Source organism: Colias croceus, chromosome 7, assembly GCF_905220415.1.
Source record: "Colias croceus chromosome 7, ilColCroc2.1".
NCBI lineage: Eukaryota > Metazoa > Arthropoda > Insecta > Lepidoptera > Pieridae > Colias > Colias croceus.
The window spans coordinates 2,893,716-2,919,724 of NC_059543.1; the positions used below are offsets into that span (position 1 = coordinate 2,893,716).

The 26,009-nt window shown below is 31.8% G+C and overlaps 1 protein-coding gene across 5 annotated transcripts in view; it reads left to right on the top strand.

Moving 5' to 3' along the window:
• The window catches only part of LOC123693474, an 83,001-nt gene that overhangs the window by 47,847 nt on the left and 9,145 nt on the right, over positions 1-26,009 (top strand). For 2 of the 5 annotated variants that reach the window (XM_045638606.1, XM_045638610.1), the window contains one exon: positions 9,716-9,808. In XM_045638606.1, coding sequence (XP_045494562.1) covers positions 9,716-9,808 — 93 coding nt within the window. Of the gene's footprint in view, positions 1-9,715; positions 9,809-22,140; positions 22,464-26,009 lie in introns of those variants that run through there. The other 3 variants (XM_045638608.1, XM_045638609.1, XM_045638607.1) reach the window with 3 other exon arrangements.

The window sequence follows — 26,009 nt, forward strand, 5'->3', positions numbered from 1 at the left end:
ACAAATACCTACAGACAAAAATGCTCATAAAATAAAAACTACTGGGCCTATCCGAATAAAATTTTTATGGGACCAATTCGACACCATCCCGCATCGAACAAAAAAAGAATCACGTAAATCGGTTCAGAAACCTCGGAGTAATCGGTGTACATACATAAAAAAAAAAAAAAAATATACCGGCCGAATTGATAACCTCCTCCTTTTTTTTGAAGTCGGTTAAAAAGAACTGTTAGTAAAATTTAAATACTAAACTGATCTAAAAAATAAAAAAATAAATGCCTAATTAATTTTCTACGTAAAATTTATTTTAAATTATGTCATATTATTTTTTAGGCACCAGGAGGGAGAGGAGCAAATTTATTTACCTTCCTTCCTTGTATGGATGCTTTTGACAATATATTGTGCAGCAACTGAGTGCCGAGACAAACGTCAAAACGTAAAGGAATAGAATCCGCTATCGATAGATACTAATTGACATAAGCGTATGTTTTGCTAAGGATTTGTTCACCCTACCAACGACGACGACGACCACGAACAAAATTTTCATCCAGTCGCAATTTAATAAAATTGTGCAAAACACAATTAGAATAAAAAATTAAAATTACCTGTCGTTCTGGTGCTTGGAATTTTTTTTTGAGATCAATGAATGAAAAAATAGATTTTTCGTAGAAACGGTGGCTCCTAGAAAAAAAATGTATTTGAAGTTTTTGTAGATAATATTATGATCTACAATTTTGGTAAAAGGTACCAATTTTTATATTAATTGTCCTCGAATTGTTTTTCTTTCCGAATACCAGTATGACGGGAAATTTTAATATTTTATTTTGAACTAATTTTGTCTGGAGGACAATTTTGGTCGTAGTCATCGCCGTCATTACTAAAATATCATGAGTTTATGACAAAAATTAGTAGCAGGCCGAGACTAATGTCAGAGAATAGAATAACGCTAAGGAATAGAAACTGCCATCGATAATTTTTGACATAAGCTCATGATATTTTAGTAATGGTTCGGTCACACTACCAACGACGACGACGACCAAGACCAAAATTTTCATCCTGACAAAATTGGTTCAAAATAATATGTTAAAATTTCCCGTCATACCGGGACTCAAAAAGAAAAAAAAAAAATTCGAAGACTATTAATAGAAAAATAGGTTTCTTGCGATTTTCGCCGAGACGGCAAGTTAATCGTTTCCTCCTTAACTTTTACCAAAATTGTAGATTATAAAATTATCTTTAAAAAACTTCACATACATTTTTTCTAGGAGCCACTGTTTCTACGAAAAATCTATTTTTTCATTCATCGTTGATCTCAAAAATAAAAATTCCAATCACCAGAACGACTGGAAATTTTAATAATTGATTTTTAATTGTGTTTTGCACAATTTTGTTAAATTGCGACTGGATGAAAATTTTGTTCGTGGTCGTCGTCGTCGTTGGTAGGGTGAACAAATCCTTAGCAAAACAACGCTTATGACAATTATTATCGATAGCGGATTCTATTCCTTTGCGTTTTGACGTTTGTCTTAGCGCTCTTATCTTTCCTGTCTCACGCCTGCAGTAACTAAACCGTATAGACCGTTCAATAAAAATTAAATTAAAAAAACTCAACGCAACGAAGAAAAGTGCATAGAAAGAGGAATAAATAATTTCACAAACTTCCCGAAGATCTTTAAAAATAAATATAATAAAAAAAACAAAGTCGTCGGGGCTGCCATACCATCATTATCATAATATATCTTATATACCTATATATATTTTTTTTATTATGGTACTTAATTATTTTTTTTTATTATAATTTGTAAAATTATTTATTCCTTTTCCTTCGTAGCGTTGGGTTTTATTTTAATTTTAAACTTCGGCTTCTTATTTTCATGTAATATTTTCAAGTGAGCGAGACCTACTTCTACCTCCATAATACATTCCTACATCATATTGATATCTATAAGTTTGTTGCTCCTTGACATCTTTTAAGTTGGGCCGTAACCGTGCATAAATTTGGACCACAGTGGCAAAAGAAGTGGTATATTTAAGAAAAAAAATTGCCAAGGGCCAGGCCTATGTGGTGAGAAGAGTTCAAAATTTCCAGGGTGTGGCTGTCCTCTCGCTCCCCTATCCCCCTCTTCTTTCACAGACTTTCAACCCTTCCCTTTCCATCCCTAGTAAATGACAGAACCGATTTTGATGTAAATAATATTATCTAATTGTACCTGGCTATATGTACACGTCATATCCTATCGTTTGATGCTCCATTTGGTTTATTTATCTCACCACTGTCACCCCTAAAGTGCCCTATATGTAATAAACGGATGAACCGATTTCGATAAAACATTACTAATTGTAATTCACCCGTTATGCACATTCATTTGATATATCACTAAGGTATATTTGACAACATTCGTTTCTTTCATTCCCACTCATAAGTGGGAATGAAAGAAACGAATCGGTTCATCCATTTACTATACCTATAAATAGGTATTTATACCTACCATTTACTACACCTATAAATAGGTATTTATACCTATTTATAGGTATAGTAAATGGATGAACCGATTTTGATTAAATATGTCTAATTATACTTTACACGTCATGCCCTTTCATTTCATATGTCACTTGAGTCAAAATTCACTTTTTTATTACCTACCACTTTTATACCTATATCAAATAAATGGATGAACCGATTTTGATAAAATTTGACTTATTTTTACTGATAGGTCGTTCACTTTCATTTAATATATCACTAAAGTATATTCGACAACTTTAGTTATTCTCATTCCCACTTTTACCCCTATATACCTAGGTACAATAAATGGATGAACCGATTTGATACAGTTTATTTAAGAACCAGCGTCGGAAAATATGCTGCCTAACAAAAAACATCATCTAATTCGGATTACCTGCTAGCGAGCTACGGTGGCACAAACAGATACACACACATAGCGGTCAAACACTTATCACCCATATTTTTGCATCGGGGGTTTATAAATATAATACGACATAACTTAAAGGATATTTTATGTATAAAATTTACCTAGAAATAAGTATAATTTTAATTTGACCCCTCCCCCCTACTACCTCAGCTTACCCCCCCACCCTTGGGGACTTTTGATATGATCACTTGGACATAACAGCTGTAGCGTATAACAGATCTTACGTTTTATCGTACACTGTATAGTGTACCATAGAATGCCTTAGCAAATGTTCGCCGTGAGTACTTAAATGGTCATAACTTTTTTATTTATAAACCGATTGACATGAAATAAACACTAAATGTTAAATGAAGATTACCACAATATATTAGTGAAAACCGCATCTAAATCGGATAAGCCGTTTCTGAGATTAGCGTGTTCAAACATACAGACAAACAGACAAACGGACAAACAGACAAACAGACAAAAATTTTTTTAACTACAGTTTTGGGTTTGGGATCGATTTAATAATAACCCCTGCTAATTTTTTTTTACATATTTTCATTGTACAGACACCACTTTTCTAGAATTTTATTATATGTATTGATTTATTAGGTTTTAGGCAAAGCGGGCGAAGCCGCGGGCGGTAGGCTAGTTACTTATAAATATGACTTTTTAAAGACTAATCTTTAAAAGCAATGTCTAGGAATCAACGGCCACTTAAATTAGTGGTCTGGTAAACATCCAAAAAATTTAATGTCCATACCAAAAATACAGTATATCTACACGCATTTCACAATTATACACCAATTGAACGTATTCCCAAAGAAACCGATACCCTTCCCACGATAGCCAAGAAGCGTCAAATCGAGAATATACTCACAAATTAATATAATCGCATCACTGCACTCCCTAGTATAATAAAAACGTGTAAACTGACCCCTCTCTTGTTCTTATGTGATTTAATTGCAGTTTAGTATATTTACTATATGTGTAAGAAACGAATCAGCATAAGCGGTCAGTTGTATTATGAGATTTATGGCGGGAAAAACTGAAAAAGTGTGATGAATTTATGTGTTATTGTAATTTGTTTTGTTGTTAATTAGTACTTTTTGCTCTATTTTGGAGAGATTTAATGGGGCAGTTTTGAAATACATATTTTCGATATGAAAAGTACCTGCTTTTTGACGAAAAGTTACTATTTAAAGTAAATGGATTATAGGATAGGAAGATATAATGTATTTTGTAGGTTATTTACGAAGGAACTGTTGAAGTTATTATCTATTTTTATATTAGTCTCTATAGCTTCGTGTTTATAATATTAGTGTCAAGGAATAATTGTATGTAATCAAGTCGAAAATATTTAAATGATTCTAACATACTGACTATTATAATATGAAGATTGAATACTTAATTCTAAGAACGCGTGGGCGTAAGCCGTGTGAATTCTCGCATGATTTATGCAAATTTAATTACAATTTATAGGTAAATATGGCACGGATATGCCCCTCTATTTGCTGTTTTCTGAGGAAAAATAATTATTATGGTTGTAATATTTTATCCCATAGAACTTTTGCTTTTTGCGAGAAAACCATTGAAGTCTTTAATAAACCGTGATACTATGACTAAATTTATAAAGTTATATAAGAATATCGATGCTTACTAATTTTTAATTTTTTCTAACTAGGTATGAGACATTGAATTCATTAGATGGTGCGCTATTATATTATGTTGTTTGTTTGATAGCATTGAATCAATTATTTATTCATAATTGACATGAGAATAACAATAAAAATATATTTTATTTATTCCGATTTTTTGATTTTTTTTATTCAAAATGAATAAAATCTTAAATTATAGGTACACTGTCATGCAATAATAATTTTATGCCAACTGCCAATCGTGACTATAAACGATTAACTATCTAAGAACAATGTTTACTAATAAAAATTCGATTATATTATCTAAAAAAAATATGTATTGTAATATTGTAGGAAAATTGTAGGTGTGTTCATTACAAACATATTTTTTCAGTTATAATTTATACCTTCGAATTGAAATACGAATTTAAATCTAAAACTACAATTATTTATCTTCTTATATTTTTTTTTTATAAAATTACAATCTGTACATTACATAGTTACATAATTTTACTTTTGTAGTAAATAATAATTTGTGCCAATTCAAAAAATGGCCATCTAAGGCAACATATATAAAGTTAACAATTTAATAAGTGACATCAAGTAGATAGTAGAAGATCATAAATAAATAATTATGTGTACCAGCAATAAAGATAAAAGTACCAGAAGACTGTATAAGTAGCATTTTCTTTAAAAAAATGTAAAAAGAGCTTTAAAGCTCAGTGTATAAGCTTTAAAATCGTGTGGTCCAAGACTAGTAGCCTACCGTTATGTAGCTGCCGCAAGTCGTTAAACATCTCGCATTTTATATGTATGGTACATACGTGCACGTGATTTGAAATTATTTACCTTGTGTTACGGCAAATGTCACGATATACCCATTTTTTAGAATTGGAAAACGAAAAATCTCTACTATACTATAAAAATAGGGTTTTCCTTCCTGACGCTATAACTCCAGATAAATCCAGAACGCACCAACCGATTTCCACGGTTTTGCATTCGTTGGAACGGTCTCGGGCTCCGTGACTCCGTGAGGTTTTGTAGCAAAGAAAAGGTGTGTCATGGTGGCTAAACGGAATTAGCCCGGTTTGCTAGTATTAGATATAAACTCTTAGTGATCCAATGCTTGATTGCCGTGAGCTTTTGCTCAAAAATGTTTGAGCTTTTGTTCGTCGCACAAAAGCTCAAAAATGTTTGAAAGGAGATTTACTTTTTAACCTTACTTGTTACGGATAAAAAAAAATAACAAAATCAATTTTAATTGCAGCCGATTACTTCAAAAACTGAAGGTGAATTTGGCTTTTGCTTTGGACTGTACAATATACATTTTATTATTCATCAATATTTCTATACAATAGACACGTCAAATTTTTAGTAGTTTTAACGAATTGAAATCCGACAATTTATAATATGTATTATTCAGTTATGAATACGTGTCACTATAAAATAAAATTTATGTCCTTTGTGATATTTCATATTTATCCGTGATATTTCCATATTTTAAAATGCTTTTTTAATCACGATATGCAAACAAATATCAAACGGTTATTGTATACCTATTGAGTCTTAAACATTTATCAAAAGACTAGTGTTAACACACACACACACACACATTATAGATATTATGTGTAATACAGTTACACACACATGGAAAAGTTCATCTTTTACTTGTAAATTATTGTTTAAATACGTTTTTGGGATTTGTTTGCTCTTTGATAAAGACATTGTTGCCGATAAAAGATTCAAAGGAGGAGGATAGTTTGAGTAAACATTTGTTTAAAGGACTTTTGTATTATTTGGTTACTTTAAAATTCCAATTTGTTATCACCTTCAATGTATGCGGGATGTATTACAGTGAAATAATTTCAATACGGGTTGTTGATATGTTTTATTACACAAGTCTAAATATATGCCAAAAAATAAATCAATACGTATTGAGGACTTCCCGTGTTACCTGAAACTGAAACTTCCTCTGTTAATTGAAAATAATTTTCTTCACACTTCCGAATAATTGCTATGCTATAACGCTATTACAGTAATTACTTAGATAAACTTTATAAATATAAACCTTTAAAGTAAGTAAAAAATAAAAACAATATACTTAGAGTATATTATCCTACATATACCACATGCATAATTTAATATATCCTCATACACAAATCAAATCAACATTTACCAGTATCAGTTTAATACTATGATACAAGAACACAGATCATACACATAAAATAATAAAACATAATAATATAATACTACAATACTAAATATCGTACCTAATAAGATTTGTGCTCTATAAGGCTTTACCGGTGGATGCGCATCTGTTATCCTTCCGCTAGGTTATCCGGATGAGGTTAAATGCAATATCTTGTTCATTGTTTATATTACCTAATGGGTTATTGAATTTATTCGTATAATACTTACCTTTGCAGTATAAGCGTTTGATAGGCAATCAAGGGATTACCCAGTAAGAGCCCCCCCCTAGATAAACGTATCTACAGCTTACGTCAATCTCATACATTCGTAGTCTATTGTATTAGTCTATTGTATTGTAAAGTCTATTATAAAGCCACTTGGCTAGGGGGGCTGATTGCCTATCAAACGTAATTCAAATATAATTTGAATTTGAATTACACTTACGACTTAAAACAGTATTAATTCCAGCTGGAATCTATGTAATATTCCAGTTGTTCTATTTAGCTTATCCGTTAGTTAAGCTTACAAGAGATGTATGAAAATATTCGTCAGATAAAATAAAAGGTAATGTATGAAATTGACCGTGAAAAGGTGTTAATATAAAGTAATAAGGTATCAGAAACCGGCCCTAACTTTTTTTAAAAACATGTCCTATTTATCACACTTAAAATCCAAAAAAAGTAACTATAACCAGCAAAAGTAACCACAAAGTTAACAACTTTTGACTGTCACATACCATTAATTATTTTAATGTCTATTCGTATAGTTATCACATAAATATGGTACTGTCCTATTAATGTTATTTACAATATGAAAAAAATCGCGATTATCTTTGGAGCATCTGCTTAAACGGGTTGGATGCACCTGTCGACCAGACGCCAAAACAATCGGCAAGCAGGTGAAACAAATACTATGATCATTTGGTGAATAATTTTAATAATAATACACGTAGATACGAATGCAATAATAAATAGAGCGTACAATATCTTAAGTACTTACATCTAATATTGATCTTGTTGAGGTAAGTGGGATGCTAGAAAACTTATCTACAGATTATCCAGACTGTTTTTTTTGATTTTTGAATAGAAAGAAGTCTAACAGATTTTAAAGAAACGGCTTTAAAATGTTTGTGGACAGCAAAAGGGATTTTAGTATGACTCTTTTATGGTATTGCAATGTCAGGACAAAAATGGTCCGATTCTTGTGACATATCATGACTGTTGTAATGTTTTCTGCTTAGAGATAAAATCAATGTTTTGTTGTGGTTTTATTCTAAAGTCTAAAACCTACATTAATTTTTATCATTCACTTTGCGATCTATCACATAACATTACTTAGAACACGAATGTGTTTTTCGTTATAATTTTGTAATTATTTATCACGCGTTGTTTAAATACAGCGTTAAATGTAAAGTAATTTTAGAAAATCTATGTTTTTAGTATTGGTCTAACATATATATTTAAATTAATTCGGTTTTTACCACAAACGGTATTTATGCATATCCTTCAGATGACCTAACCTTTAAAACTTTTTTGCAAAAAGATAAACTGGTTTAAAATTGATGGAACGGATTCATTCGTGTAGGTGTTGCAGGAAATGTGTAGGAGTACTATTGTATAAAATACGTGATACAGTTTATAATATATTGAGGCACTTCGATTGATTTTTAATTGAATTTATCTTATGGATATCGATAAATTGCGTTTAAGTCATCAAAATTGTATTAGGTACAATCACTTAACTGTGTTTCTGTAAATGTTGATTGCCGAGGGTGATGCATAACTTGTCAATACATTATAGGTAGCTTATAGGTAGTTACATATTTTTTGCAGTGTCATATGTTGCCTGCACCTGACGTGAAACGTGCCTTCGTTTTTAGTAACTAAATAATCCAACCGTTACTTAGATGGTGCAACATTTATATTAGTTAAAGAAGTAACGCACCTGTGATACTTATAGGTATCAATATTCAAATGAACTTTGGAGTTTTACACACTTAGCTCTTATTGAAATTAAAAGATAAGTTTATCGAAAGAAGAAATTCTTTATTTTCGTCAAAAAAGCATTTCTTCTTCTATAATATGATAACATGAACACGGCATGGCTCTACCAGGGATATGGGCTTTAAATATTAATAAAATACATATAGAATTAATAAATTAATTAAATACAAAATAGAATCAATATACATACATGTTACAACAACAATAAGTGAGTTCACATGGGTAGGTTCACTGTTGAATAACATACCATTTGTCATTTCAGTAGATACTTTCTTAATACGTATGTTCTTAGAAATTGCACTAAATTCCCATTATTACATTCTCATGGCTCATTCATTCAAAATCTGACTGTACGTGAGATTATCGGTAAAAAGGAGATTTCTTTTATCTTTAGTAATGGTACAAAACGTGATATTTAACTTCACAGCTAATATGGATTATGTGGGACTAAATTTAATACGTAACAGTGAATAAGTTGAACCAATGACCTGCTATAAATTTCGTTAATGAACCGAATTAATGGCATGGACATAAGATAATTGTGACTACACTTTGGCTATCTTAATGTATTGGTAATTAATACCTCTTTTGTGTGGACGTGGGTGATCTTTGAATTAATATGTCATAAGTTACTTAAAAGTTTGTAACTTCTTTTAATTATAACCAGATAGATAAGTCGAATAGATATTTACGAAATACAAAGAATAATTAGAAATGTTTTTTTTTTAATATAACTTTAAATGCTTTATCTTAGTTTATTCACTTTTTTAATAGGTACTCAATTGGGTTAGGCCTATAAATTTTAAGTTATTTTCGCCTGTTACATTTTGCCTATTTACATTTTTATTTCCAAAGAATATTCCACAACACCCATTCTTTAAGTTATAATCCGACTAAGCTCAATTGTACCCAAACTGTTAACAATGTATATGAAATGAGTGCAGAATCATTATAGCCGTATAATCCCTTGCAGGTGTTATGGCATCTGGATATCTTCCGGCGAAGCTTTCGCGAGCTGACCGGCCACGCTTGCCTCGGCCCATCCTGTATTTTTTGCGCCCTCAAGGTAAGTAATTGCATCTATTATAAAGTACATACAACCATATGCCCTAGTTATAGAAATAGGTTAATAATAGATTATCATAGAATGTGTTTTTGCGAAGATGTTTGTGCTAATGCTGTGTTATTTGTAGGTAGTGAAGGTATGGACTTAAATACTGTTTACTTCGAATAAACTCAATAAATGTGTCATGATATTATGTGTTACCATTGATAAGGTAATTGTTACACGTACACGTAGCAAAACAATTATGAATAACGTAAAAATTAATATAAGTAACTATGTTAGCAAAGCGTAACTGATTATAACAAAAATAGTTTATAGTAAGTTGTATCTTATTTAAATTTTCAATAGTTGTAATGAATCATCAATTCAAAACGATTCCAAATCACAACTTTTCAAACTTTAAAACTCCACATGAGTTTGAAGGTAATCTCAATATTAGTTATAGGTACATAGATAGTTATTAGAATACGATTTTTCGTACCCGCGAGGCCTCGACCACGGCACACCATGGCAAGCAAACGTGACCTCTCGAACAATACGCTGTTTACCAGGCTCAGGCTCGACCCCAATCATGAACAACTTTCAACACGTCTCGAGAACAAAACGATGACGGTGCTAAAAAGGATTCTAAAATCATTTGTAGGCACTGTAAGGAAGATTGTATTAAAATCTTTTACTACAGATCGTCACGGCTCTACCTGGGATAACCCAGGATAAAAAGTATATAGATTGGTTTGAAATTTATGCGATAAAAGAGTCGAATACTTTAGAATCAAATCTCTTCTCTTTAAACAATATTCTAAAGACGTTTTAAAGTTCTCTACTTACCTTGGTTTAATTAATTATTATCCCGTAAACTTGAGATAAAAGGAATATCGTATATCAAAACTTTTTGGTTTTACACGTGTGGAAAGTATTATGTTACTTACACGCTATGTTGGATCATTTCTGCGCTCTTTCGGCAATGTTAAATGAAAGTTTTTTGAGCGTAACGTATTGTATGGCAATCTCACCGCAAACCACTCGAATGGTTATAAAATAGGAGTAGTTACATACAATATATATCTTGCAGTTTGTTAGAAGCGATTTTGTAACCATAATCGAATAAAAATAACTCGCACTTACATACGCGAGCATAACAAACACTAGGTATATTCTATCGAACTATAAATAAACCTCACAGATTTACACAAGCATTAAATTACATCTACTTAACTTTTCTTACACCAGAGTTCATCTAACAATTTGAAATTGCATCAAGTTTTTCATGGATGCAATTATGTGAGCGTGTTCCTCTTAAAATAGCTCCTCTATTACGCGATTCGCGACGTTATTCGCATTAAAGTAGACTGGTTTTATAGAAGTGTGTCGTGATTTAGCTGTAGATAGCTATAGGCTATGGCTTAGTCCTTTACCTTGCTCGCTTTATGGTCCTTTGTTAGAGCTGTGTGATAAAGAAATCTTTACGTCTTAGGTTTCAAAGAATCGTACAAAGAGGCTTTATCGTTCTAAAGCTCATCATAAATACGGTTGGTAAGCGTTGGACAGAATGGCATTTATTTTCTTGTCTTTTTAATCATAATTTAGTTTTATTGGTTGTAAATCATATTATAAATTCAAATTGTTTAAAGAAAAAAACGACACTCCATTTTAAATTGACTTCATGGCTATGAAATTGACATGAATTGCAAATTTTGTTTTGAAATAGTAGCCGCAGTGTAAAATAATTTTCAGTTTAATGATAATAAACTGATTTATTACACACGCAACAATATAATAACTTTATTCGAATATTCAAACAATTTAAGAAAGTAATTAAAAAGAGAAACAGCGTTAATTTAAATGTTAACAATTGCGTTAGCAAACAGTCGAATGAGTTCATTTAAAATAAACATATTTCATGAGCCTTTACACTGTTTCGACATTCTAAATAAGATGAAAGATTTTTGTGAACACTAACATGTTTATTTACATTTAGCACCGTTATTTTGGCAGACAGTAACTGCTGGGTGCTATTAAACCGTGCGTTAAAAATTGAATTTGTCTTGCAAACGAGCTGAGTTAAACTGTGGCTAAAGATTACACAATACTCAGCTACATTGACCTCCGTATTTGTAGACAATACTGGTCAAATGTTTCAAGTCTTTGAACGATTTAAATGAAAGTTATTAGTCTGCTCTATATCCACTTACCTACGTATTGAATTCATCATCATTATTGCCCTTTTTTGATCCTGTTTTATGGATAAAGGACGTGTATTAGGGCAGGAATCTCTCTACTTTAACATCAATCATCATCATCATCATCATCAGCCCATATACGTTCCCACTGCTGGGACACGGGCCTCCTATGAGGGTACAGGCCATAATCCACCGCGCTGGCCAAGTGCGTGTTGGCGAATGACACATGTCGTCGAACTTTTTAATTCTTCGACATGTCGGTTTCCTCACGATGTTTTCCTTCACCGTTCGAGCAGTGGTGATGTTACAACATGCGCAGATAAATTGAAACTAACTAACTAACTAACTACTTTAACATACTTAATTAAAAATTTAATTTATTCCTGTAAACATTGTAATGCAAGTTATACACATAGAGACGTCGTATACATATAGAAACCATTTATACAAGTAGGTACACATTCATTAAATTATCTTATTAATATGGATTGCTATAAATATTTAGTATGCAACGAGTTATGATAAAATTCATTATGTGAGTATGAACTAACATTTTTCTCAGTAACTACGTGCTATGTGCGTACTAGGTCTAACAATTACCAGAAGCTAGTTACAAAATGCTATGAGATTATTTACGACATAATAAGGCATATATTTGTATGAATTTTATTCTTCAGAAGTTAGGATCATAGGTTTTATTAAAGACTTCCTCTTGAATCAATCTATGTGTTAAAAAATACCGCATCAAAATCAGTTGCGTAGTTTTAAAGATTTAAGCATACAAAGGGACATAGCTAGGGACACAGAAAGCGACTTTGTATAAACTACTAGCGGTCCGCCCCGGCTTCGCCCGTGGTACCTACATGTTTAAACTATTCTATCTCTCAAGTTGGATCGAACTGCACATGGTGTGCGAATTTTATTATAATCGGTTAAGTGGTTTAGGAGTCCATTGAGGACAAACATTGTGACACGAGATTTATATATATTTAGATAGATGTAGTGATAAATCGCCATAGACTTGATAATTTAATTATTTTAGTCCTAAAATTTAAGACCTAGACATATATTGTAATAATGTTTTTAGTAGTTTGTTGTGTTATATCATACAATTATTAATTACCCATTTATGATGATCGTGTTCGTGTTTGTTTTAGTTACATAATATTCTGCATATTCTGCATAAAGGCGATAAATTAGATATAGAACTACTGAAAATTTATTGTTGTAGGTACAGAGAGGAATTTACTATATGTGTTATTTCATTCTAGTTTTCGTTATCTCATTTGTGGTTAGGTATTTAGACATGTCTAGACACATTTTGTCGTAAACGTATTAGAGACTTGTAAAATTGCTCTAGAAATGGCTTCGTAAATTATTTATAGTGCGAATTTATTGTTTTTTACGATAGCGATAAAAACAATTGGTTGTTGTTAAAAGTACATTCAGTCAACAAAGTATCGGGAATGAATGATTTGTTTATGGTTCCAAATTCAAATTTTTGTTTTTTTTGTTGTTGTTAGGTTGGTACAACTGTTTTCTATTTTGGCGCGGAGTTTGAGTAGCATCCGTCATTTAAATTAAAAACAGTGCTGTTTATAGTTTTATAATACCTAGCGTGTATTGCGAATTTCATAATGGACAAAAACATCGAACAAAGAGTTCGTCTTAAATTTTACATCGCCAATGGAATTTCGTGTTCGGAGACACTGAAAATGTTACAGAAGGCATATGGTGAATCGACTTTATCAAAAACACGTGCTTATAAGTGGTACAAAGCGTTCAAAAATGGTCGAGATGTGATGGAAGATTTGCAAAGCTCTGGTAGGCCATCAACGTCTGCAACTGAAGTTAACATTGGAAAAGTGAAGGAAATAGTGACTGAAAATCCTCATGCAAGTTTGAGAGAGATGGCCGCCTATCTTTCTGTATCTCACGAGTCGGATCCGTACCATTTTAAGTAATCATTTGGGTATGAAACGTGTTGCCGCCCGGCTAGTCCCAAAAGACCTGAACTTTCTTCAAAAACTCAATCGCATGAGAGTCGCTGATGACATGCTAGAACGAGTCAATACCGACCCAACATTCATGAAACGCATTGTTACTGGTGACGAGACGTGGGTTTACGAGTTTGACATGCAAACTAGTCAACGAGCTTCGGAATGGCGTCTTCCAACTAAACCAAAACCAAAAAAAACCACGTCAAAGTCGATCACAAGTCAAGGTCATGTTGACTGTTTTCTTTGACTATCGCGGTGTTGTACACTCGGAATTCTTGCCAGTAGGTCAAACGGTAAATAAAGTATATTATTTGAGCATTATGCGGCGTTTAAGAGAACAAATTCGACGAAAAAGGCCAGTTTTGTGGAAAGAAAATTCTTGGATATTGCATCACGACGATGCGCCTTCGCACAAGGCCATCATTGTGAACGAATTTTTGTCCAAACACTCAACAAATACCATCGAGCAACCACCGTATTCACCAGATATGGCTCCAGCCGACTATTTTCTTTTTCCTAAATTCAAATTACCACTTCGTGGCACCCGTTTTCAATCGGTAGAAGACATAAAGGAGAATTCGCGGCGAGAACTGAACTCCATTTCGGAAACAGCGTTTAAAAAATGTTTTGATGATTGGATTATTCGTTGGCGTATGTGTATAGTTTCTGAAGGAGCATACTTTGAAGGCGATAAAATAAATTTGGATGAACAACAAAATTTTTGTGTATTATTGATATTTTCCCGGTACTTTCTTGACAGAGTAGTATATTATATACAATTGTTGTTTATCAACCTAAAGGTAATAAAAACGTTTAGTACAAATAAATTTCTAACTTTTGCTAGGGAACACTAAATTTTAATATAGAGTCATCACCTCATAATTTTGTTATAACTTTATTACATACAACTGTAGTGTATCAAGAAGTTAAACATGTATTTGTTTAGTAGAAGTAAATAAGACTACCGTATATTTCTAGCTTTTTGAAAAATCAATACAATATGCAAAGTCACCGGTAGAGTCACATCCAAAAGTTTTAAATAAATAGCATATCCAAAGATGACCAAAAACAAGGCGTGAAGCAATTACTTGATTTTTTACAGTTTGTATACTATCCATTCTTGTTATAGTTAATATGAAGAGAGGCACGTAATAGATAGAGATAATAGTTACTCGTAGGCTTGTATATAATCGTTTGTACATCACGCAATATATGTAATGTGATGGATTATTGATAAAATTCAGTACTTTAAGTTTGATAGATTGATTATGATCGTAATGCGTGCTAATATTCAACAGAATTGAAAGCTGTTTCTCTTATAATTTCAAAAAGTACCTGCTTCTTAATTGGGTTCATTTAAATTAAAGGATAGATAGATAATTAACTAATACGCCACAATAATATTCTCTTTTCCAATCTAGTTCTCGTTGATTCTTAGAAATGTGACGTCACAATTCAAAACATATACATATATGTACTTCTATTCTATAGTATCTCTGTCTTACGATACCGAAGTACCTACATTATACAGATAAGTGAGCACGCGCAGCTGCAGTGGACCGGTTTCGGTCATGTTTACGGAGCATTTCGTGATCTACATCAACTATAGATCTGACTACAAAGTACAATCCAGTCTGTTAATGACCGATTATGAATAATTTGTGACGTGGCGTGATTGATAGGTAGCCAGAGGTGGGAGTGGAAAGGTTACGAATAACACGATATTTGTGAAGTAATTTAAAAATGCAATAATTCTATTGGCATCAGGTTTAACGAAAGCTTAGTAAGTTATTGTTCTTTAAGATTTGTAGTAATTATTTTGTGTAATTTATAATACGAGTTTAGAACACAAAATAATTTATCTGTAATTTATTTTGTGTTCTAAACTCAAACTCAAACATTTATTTATTCAATTAGACTTCTTCTACAAGCCCTTTTGAAACGTCATAACATTGTTTTACCAATTTAATTTAATAAGGAGGAGAAAAAAATATAAGGAAGATTCTTACTCTTAAATATTATACTTACCATAAATAATATTATGACTAATCAAAAATTCATACACTATCGCAATGTAATAAATTTAAAAGAAAATTGTAAAAGTTTTACAAAAACTTTTCTTTGCCAGGCTTTCTATGCGCAAGCATTGTTAAATAACAGCAATACAATACAATGGAAATACACTTGTTTGCGTGCTTAGAGACCTTTTAATAACACTTACTAATATTAGTAAGTGTTGGTAAATATCATGGTATATCTAAAATACATAGATCATTAAATCTTATAGCTTTGGCTCTTTAGGTAATGTATCTTAGTAAATTGCAACACTGTATTCTCAGACTAAAATATATTTTAACTCGAGGAAAGATAGAGAAACAATATTAAAAAAAAAAAAACAGAAATATATTGAATATGTTGGTACTTATTATATAGCTTTCCTTACTTTTCCATTAAAAACCTTTCTCTGCAATCACATGGCGCTATGACAAATGACAATATGACGCTAATTATCTCAGTTAAAAACATAAAAATAAAGACTTATAGTTCAGTATTTGATCCCACGCGATAGTTGACCGTGGGTCCACCCACTGCTACTAGATGTAATAACTAAAACATGAACCCAATTTGCTGCCCACCAATTTAATTAATATAACAAAGTAATTTATGTATTCCGGATAAGTGCTAAATGGATAACTAGATTACACGTTTTATCTGATTCTCAACCTACGCCCAAAAAATATGTTTTCATTGTATTATTACTTAGTACAAATCGGAAAAAAATATAGAAAAAATGAAGTCTCTACAATGAAGTAAATAGGTAATTAAATATAGGTAAATATCATTCCTTCTCAAAATTAATGCACTTATTGTCTTTGGTAACCCAATGTACCAACCCATTTAGTTTATCGATACTAATTTTATAACTCCTGTATATTTAACGAAATATAAAATTATAAAATAAGAAATTATACTAATTTCATAGCTCCTGTAATATAATATTATAAAAGAAAATGTCAAAAACGTTTCTCTAATAATCTTATCGCATGATTTTAGATGTTTTCCTTGAAAATGATTACAGAGTATCGGGATTACTACCCGACGCTTTGGCGCCACTTTCCTAATCCATTAACATATCGATTACATTACGATACAAAATAAATTTCACCTAATTTATACCGATCTTAAGCCCTTTCATAGACAATAAAGAGTGGGCATCGTGTGGGCAGATTTACATTTTAATTTAATATTATCTGTGAATATTATACTATCAAGATTTGTCGCTGTTATTGAGAAATAATCGTTTTGTTTTTGTGTTGTTTACAGACGGTTAGAAGAAAGGTGTAGGTGTAGCATTCAGTAGTCACGTAAATACTGCAGCTTTTTTCAACAAATTCTCTATTCAAAAGATAGTATTAAGATGGATATTTTTAGATTCTTCTTGAGCTCTGCACTCTGCAGTCTTCACAAATAATATTTTGTCCCAAAAGTCTAGGCGATATCTAGTTTAAAAATTTTGCTAGAACAAAATTTGCAGGAAAGTCACTAATAATAATTAAATAGATTGTCTAAGTATTGGGAACGTATTAATTGAATGGCACAAAACGTGAACGGAAAATGGACTAATACGTGAAACTAAGCTGTTCAATATTTCAACCCAATAATCAAGGTATAGAATAAATATAGAGATACCTTTTAGTTCCTTCATTTAATAATTGTATTATATGCATCACACAGTGAATTACAAATTAAGAGCTTTCGAAGAATATTTTGCCTACTTTCTTTTATTTATTTCAGGATCAAAACATAACTCTTTTGAATTGTTTATAACTTTTTAGATTTCATTCCCTATTTCAATATGAATGAATGAAACTACAATGTAAGAAGTTTCAGTACAACATGAGCTTTATTAAATAGGCACCTTGTTACGAGCTTTTCATCCATATTATCGTCATTACATCGTCACGACTATAATAGAAATATGCGGTTGGCAAACTTCACGTCAATAACATTTATCACACTTCATTGCATATTGTATTAATATGAACAAGTAGGTAAGTTAAGAATCGAGCCATTAATCTTGGTTTTATTACACACATTGTTAGAAATTTCAATAAATCCTTATAAGCTAATTGCTATCGTACTAGGAAGTATTTATGAATTTTAAGAATAATATTAATTCTAAGAGATTATTGCTTTAAAAGTTGTTTATAAGTCATATTTCGACGACATTTAGGTATGTACCTAAATGTCCTCAATATAATAATTAACTACAAATAACTCTACTTAGCGAATTTTATTAGTGTAATGTGACATTATAGTATCATAAAACGATACCCTCTCATATTTATGCATGCATAAATAATTTGCTACAAACAGGTACTTATAATAAAACATAGATGTATTTATAACCTTGATGTCTTATACAAAATCTTTTTTCTTTTATATCAGATAACATTTTCGACTTCTCGTTTTATCTATTTTAAACATTTAAAGGTTCTTGAGCTTTTTTTTAACGGATACAATAATTTCGTCATTTCGTTCCAATCTATGACTTACTTGACTTACTTTAACTTGCACATTAGAATTTAGAATATAAAATTATTTATTATCTAGTACATCTAAATAACATGACATTAAATTATATTTTAGAACGACCATTGTAACAACAAAATGCTAATCATACATTAAGATATCCACTATTCTATATCATCTATTATGATTTTCAATTCTTAGACGTCTTCCAGTCCTAGAGATCTAGTACTAGAAGCATTTAGCATAGACTTGAGGTTTTATATGTACTCTGACCTTCAGCCAGTGACCGGTGAAGCTTATAGATTGGTTCTAACACTCGGAATGCGAATTACTTAGCCATTATCTCTGCGTGTCTATTAAGCCTGTAATTACTCAGTGATTTCACAACTTACAGCTTTGGTGCAACTTTTAGATTGGTCTTGAGGCTTTAATTGATGCTTTGATACTGTCAGATTCTAATGTTAATTATTGCTTATAATTGAGGGCCATTATTTTAAAATAAATAATTTTCGAAAAGCGGTGTATTGCTTGAAATAAATTTTTAGTTATAGGTATGTCTCAAAGTAGATAATTGTTTATGTATTTTATAACATAGGTAAAGTACCTTATAACTTAACCATAAAACAGGTGATCATAAATTTACTGTTAAATTTTAAAATGTAGGCACATCCAGAAATTCAAATGAGCGTCAATAATAATAGGTAATATTTAGGAAAATGACCTTTTAAACTGTATTCTGTCAGTTTGTTCAAAAGTGTGTCGCGTTTCGGAAAGCAGTTGGACGGACCAGTCGCGAGAGAAACGGACAAGTGTGTAAGTAGCACACATCTCATCATTCGATGGTTTATGACTGATGAATTGTAAAAATTAATAATAAATAAATAATATTATTGTTGAAGTGAAGAATGAAATAAAAGGATGTTTTTTGAGATGGAAGAGGGAAATTATATTGTTTGAAAAAGTCGAATGACTGTTCCAAAGGACGGATCTGTGCTTTAATCAAGTCGAAAGTTTCGATCACGCAAACATTTTTTTACTTATATGTACTTAATTATAGATTTTAAAATCAAGAGAAAAGTAAGTTCTACTTTTCGGAAGTTAATATTTGCCAGTGCGTCAAATTTTAATTAATCATTAAATGTTTTAGTATTAATTCACATACAAGTGCTTCTTTCATAAGAAGATAAATTATTCATTCTATCACGCATTGTATGTTCTTTGAAATTTATTAAGTAAAATCTCATTTCGCTAATGACAAATAAAATGCTTGCCTGTGGCATCAGAAATCCATTCCTCATATGTTTATTCGATCGTTTACTAAATATACCGCTATTTCTTAGAATATGTTTGCATGGTTTGCATATTATGCTCTTCACGTATTCTATTGCTAATTTCGCATTAAGCAAAATTTTTCGTCTTCTTAATTCTGTTTTGATAAACATGTGATGAATTTTAAGTTCAATTAGATTTAAATTCGCTTGTTTATTATTTACTAGCTGTGCCCCGCGGTTTCACCCGCATTGCTCCGCTCCTGTTGTTCTTAGGGTACCTAATGATAATATATATAGCCTATAACCTTCCTCGATAAATGGGCTATCTAACACTGAAAGAATTTTTCAAATCGGATCAGTAGTTCCTGAGATTAGCGCGTTCAAACAAACAAACAAACTCTCCAGCTTTATAATACAATATTAGTATAGATTATTACTATCAGTCCCGGCAAACGTTGTTTTACCTTACTCTTTTCACTTAGGTGTATGAAAAATAGATGTTGGCCGATTCTCAGATCTACCCAATAGGCACGTTTCATGAAAAACGGTCCAGTCGTTTCGGTAGAGATATTCAGATTATTAAAAAGCCTTAATTAATGCTATAATTGGAAGTAATAACCACATGAAAGATGTTTTATTTTTAACTAACTTCCGCCCGCGACTCCGTCCGCGCGGATGTCGGTCTTCGCGTGGATGGTTTATTTCTCCATTTTGAGTAACTCTGAAAATGACATCTTATAAATATATCTATCTGACCCAAATACGGCTAGGTCTATAATAATACGCAACGTGTGTTCGCGGTTCTACAGAACAACGTCTATGGAAAACTGAAAAATTAAGATTTTTTTTTTCCACGTATTTTTCCAAGATAAAAAGTATCCTATTTTACGCCCAGGATAATAAGGTATAATTATACCAAGTTTCATCGAAATCAAACCGGTAGTTTTCACGTGATGTCTTCACATACAGACAGACAGACAGACAGACAGACAGACAAAAATTTTTTTAATCACATAATTGGGTTTGGTATCGATCCAGTAACACCCCCTGCTATTTATTTTTTCAATATTTTCAATGTACAGAATTGACCCTTCTACAGATTTATTATATGTATAGATTCTATTGGATTGTTCTAAAATGAAAATTTACAATGGAATTAAAACCTTCAAGTTTAAAATTACTTATTTAAAAATTAACTCTAGCTCTCACGCTAAGTAGTATATCTCACGTATATGACTATATTAATATCAAATATTTAAAAGAGCGTTGTCGGAAGAAATGTATGAAGCAACTCAATATGATAAGGGGCGTCACATTACAGCATCGTTATCATTACATTACCTCATTGCACAACGGTACATTCACTTGATGTACTGCGTCTAAGATTGCTACTAGACGGGTATAGATAAAACTAAACTGCGAGAAAGTTTTACAAACAATGCTTTTACAAAGAGTTTCGATAAAGAGATACAAAATGGGGCATTTAATGTCTTTTGTTCACTGTTTATAGAAACTGCTAGAAATTATGTCCTATGAAATCATATTTTTAAAAGCTCTTTTTTTTAAAGTCGTCTTTAAAAATATGTGCTGTGTTGAAAGGATATATCCTTGGAAATTTAATACGTGATGCGATTTTGTTGTTGTCCACACTATAGTTGTTGTTGTTTACGATCAGGCTATATTAGAAAATATAGTACATCTAAAGTTAGTAGGTACTAGAATTTCTCACCAGCATTTTACCCGGAACGCTATTACACCTTGTGACGTAAATGGCCAACATTTGCTCATTAAGGCAATGCAAGGAAAAACTACGAGATGCTACAAACCTTTCTCTTTAAATGTCATCTTGGTCGATGAGATCAATTGCAGTGAGCCTTTATGTGGCTGTGACTGGGAACTTTAATTTCTTTGTGCGCATGTTCATTTTGATCAAATAATTGCCATACAGAAATTGTTAAAATTTATTGCAGTTGTCAATAATTGTTGTATGCAATCAAATATTTTGTTTTCATTCAGGACACTAAAATATTAACATTTTGACGATCGATAATAGAAAGTAGAATAGAAATACAACAATAATATTACACAGAGTTGTATCTATGTTAGATAAAGTGGACACGCGCATTCAATAAGTAGAGACGCTAATTAAAAGTTTTAAAAAGCTCGCTACAGACTTCATCTCTGCCATATCGAGATACGTAACCGGACTCCCGCTAAAGCCTCTCAGCCGTCTCGCTCGCACTTGCGGCGCTGCACGCGAGGCGCCAAAGCCTCATTCACCGTCTCGCTCGCTCCTGCGCACACACAGCCTGTCACTGGCGCCCGCGACCCGCGTACACGCAACTTACAACTATTCTACGGTCGCGGACAGACGCGTATCTAAAGTGTAGTGAAAATTCACAAGGATTTCCCAATAAGTGCTAAGTGATCGTGTGTCAAAGGTTATTACTAGTGTCAGTGAGAGGTGTGTGATATGGCAGCGAAAAATCACTCGTTTGCCTTGTGCGATCAACATACATACTGTTTAAATGTCCGCGACAATTATTGCGATATCTTATAATTCAGGGTTGCATTCCGTGTTAAGAATGTCACTCGACATGGTAAATTGAGTGTCATGTATCGTATATTACAGTACGTTGTGATAAAAAGAATAGATAGTCACTAATAAAAGGTAATTTGGTTGGTATTGTTCGTGTCCCACACGTTATCACTTGTGTCAATAAACACGTTTACGGTATTCGCCAAACTATCAACCTACGATAGCAATAATGTCTCTTTGTCCCCGATGCAAATCGCATATAACACCCACTTATAAATACATATATTCGCATTTAAAGCTTGTCTTGCTGTGGCAAATCATAGTACTATTTATCTCTACATTTGAGTGTGCAACGTTATAAAAACTGGTTCTCAAAAAAATACTTCTATTAATAAAACTAGTTCTTCAATATTGATAAATACATTTTGAAAACATTTTTATCTCATATCTGTACCTATAGTTTTAATTAAATTCGCTTGTTGCTCTACCGCGCTAAAATTGTCTCGAATAAAGAAACAAGATGCTCTTTGCGAAACATTTAACAGTATCTAAATGGATTTGTAAGTTTATAGCACAGCATAAGCTAAATTGATATTTAATTCAAATGAGAGCGTAATGCAATTACTTATTGGCTGCCACTACGCAGGAAATACAAGTCTGCGAATTTCTTCGTATCTTCCCTTAAATGTCAATAGATTTGAACAATAGTACTTGCACAATAGTTCGATCCGGTTTGATTGGATTACATGTACCGTGGTTAACGTGAAGGCAATCGGTGAACATGAGGTCATCATACGTGCTTCTAAGGTGTAATCGTGGATTTTTATAGAATTACAACTCGTCTCAAATTTGCATATAAATTAACACGGAATATTCATTAACAAATTTCTAAGAACAATCGATGTTTCAATGGGTACTTTTTTAAACAAATTATATGTATGGCTCTACAACAATGTTGCGTACTTATAAAATTAAAATAAAGAATTTCCCTTAGGAAAATTATTGTAATTCAGCACTACCAAATATTTTATGCATAACTATATAATAATATTTTTTTTAAAAATTCTCGCAAATCATTTCAAAATAACAAGTTTGTAAAACCGTAAAACTTAAACTCTACAGACTGAAGCATTTAAATATAATTTGATAAGAACGTAGTCATTGACCCTCTTTTCCAAAAAAAGATAATCTTACTTTATCTTTATGTCGTAGAACTGTTACAACAGAAAATTCTTCAAACCCGAGGCTTGTTATACGCAATTGTTCGAATTCAACAATGCATACTTAGCAATTTGCAGAATTTGATATAGCATCCTTTTACAGCCATAATAAAACAATGAGCTATTATGCGTTCGAAATTGAGTCAAATCTGTTAAAGATTACGATACGATTTTGTCTAGCCAGGATGTTAATCAATGGTTCGGTGATCAAAATTACTTAATCGGATATTAGCAACATGCTAACTGTTTGAGAACCAGTATTGTAACGGCCTGTGCACGCAGACTGAATCCGCCTCAGGACTAGTTCTGAGAAAAGGTGACGGAGCCTTCCGAACAAAAGGAAAGCTTCTGACCTTCTCAATTTTAAAAGCTATAAGGAAAAGGCAAAATATTTTCGATTGGGACACAATTGGTTTCTACTAAGTAGGTCGTAAATATGTATTTGGGTAGAAATGAAGTTTAAAAGTTATTTCGATTTACAAATTTTACCTATGTATAAAATGGCTCTACAACAAATACTTTATATCAACAAATAACAATGCCTCAACAACAAAATCGTACAAAATATAAGAATATATCAATTGACATCCTTTTTTATTTTTCAGCAACGAAACCTTCCTAAAACACTTTTAACACGTCCCGACTCCCGACTCTCGAGCAGTGATCGATTTGACACAAACAGAATTAAATCGTGTTAATTATCTGAGAAGTTGATTGTGATTGAATATAATTTCTCACAGTCGTAACTGGATCAGGCCTGTGGGAACAGTCTCACGACGATATTGTGGTGTTATATTACTTATTAATTTCCACGGATATATTTATTGACAATGGTACTGAGTACGGAAGCATGGTGCATCATTAGTTTCGGCTTTTTGCAAGCGTAATTGGTGTGACGTTTGATTAGGAAGTTTACTCATGTTTTTCTTTATTTTTGCTCCTATCTTTGTTCTATCAAACTCTAATGAAAAGTCTTAAAATTATTTGTTTAACAGAGAAAATTGTGTTGGCATCAAAGTTCATAATTTATCGTAATATTTCTATGAATCTAATTTATCGTCTGATATATTTCAACGATGATTTACTATGGAAGAGTAGTAACGAAATGCTAGAGTAGATTACTGCGTTCTCTCTGTCATACTCCATTAGATTGCACTGAATTAAAACAGTCATATATTCATTGTTACAAATCAGAGCGCTACTTAACAAATACAATAAAACTACACGACTGTTATTAGCAGACAAAAACGTATCTCTGGTGGGTGTTACTTCAATAATGACACTAAAAAACGAATGTTTACCTAATAAGGTTTTAGGTTAACGTGCATACGTAATAAGAGTGAATCATGGAACGATTTCCCATTACGATAAGGGGAATTTAAAAACGTTTTAACAGACATACATTTCCGCTAGTATCGTTTGGACATGCTATTTACATAAGAAAATGCTTTCTTTTGTTTGCGCAAACATGGTCAATACATCTTTATGTAATGGTTAGAAATTTTACGGTTACGCTAAATTTGGCAGTCAATTTTGCGTTAGTGTATTGATTACTGTGTGTATCTAAGCATAAATATTTTTTCTTTGTAAAATATGTTGCGAATGAAATTTTCATCGTTATAAAATTAAACTTATCTGAATGCTCAAGAAATATCTTCAATATCGATGTAAAATAAAATAAAAATAAAAATTCTTTATTGACCAAAGATTTTACATTTTGAAATATTGAAGTCTCTGACTCCCAAACTAGGTTATAATAGTAAAAATCTACCTATTACAACACCAAATTAAAACTATCAAATACTATTAAAATCTTCACGTATGACGTATTATAATCTATATTTATTTTTTATGAGAGCCGATTAATCGATGACGTGTTTTAAAATATAAAATTGTGAAGGAAGCTGACCACATAATATTACGACTTCGACATACTTTTTCCCTGACTCATCGAGAGCATGAGATGAATGCGTCAAAAAATCCCTTTAAAACTTGCATCTTGTTTCGTCCCATCTAATATTATGACGTGTGATGTGTGCACTTGACTATAAATTCTTCTACATTCCTTTAAATGACTCATTAGGAACGTAAGGGAAGGGTGTTTTCTAAGACTGATAAAGATTTACAATACAAAAAAAGTATTGATCAAGTACCTATATAGTATTAATACAGAACAAATATGACCTTTCATTAAATAGGGAGTTATAGAACTATCCAATGGGATAGAAAGCTTAAAAGCTCGATGATAGATAAATAGTTTATATTTTATGTACACCTATTATCTTAGTATACATATTTTTTACACATTTTGAAATTGCGAACTTGCTCACGAAAAATCTGAAAATCCTCCAAAATTTCGGTTTAATTTATATCATTCATAATTAAATATTATCATTTTCAATATTTTAGGAAGTTTATTTTGACTATTAATTTAATTACCTAATTAATTAATGTTTCT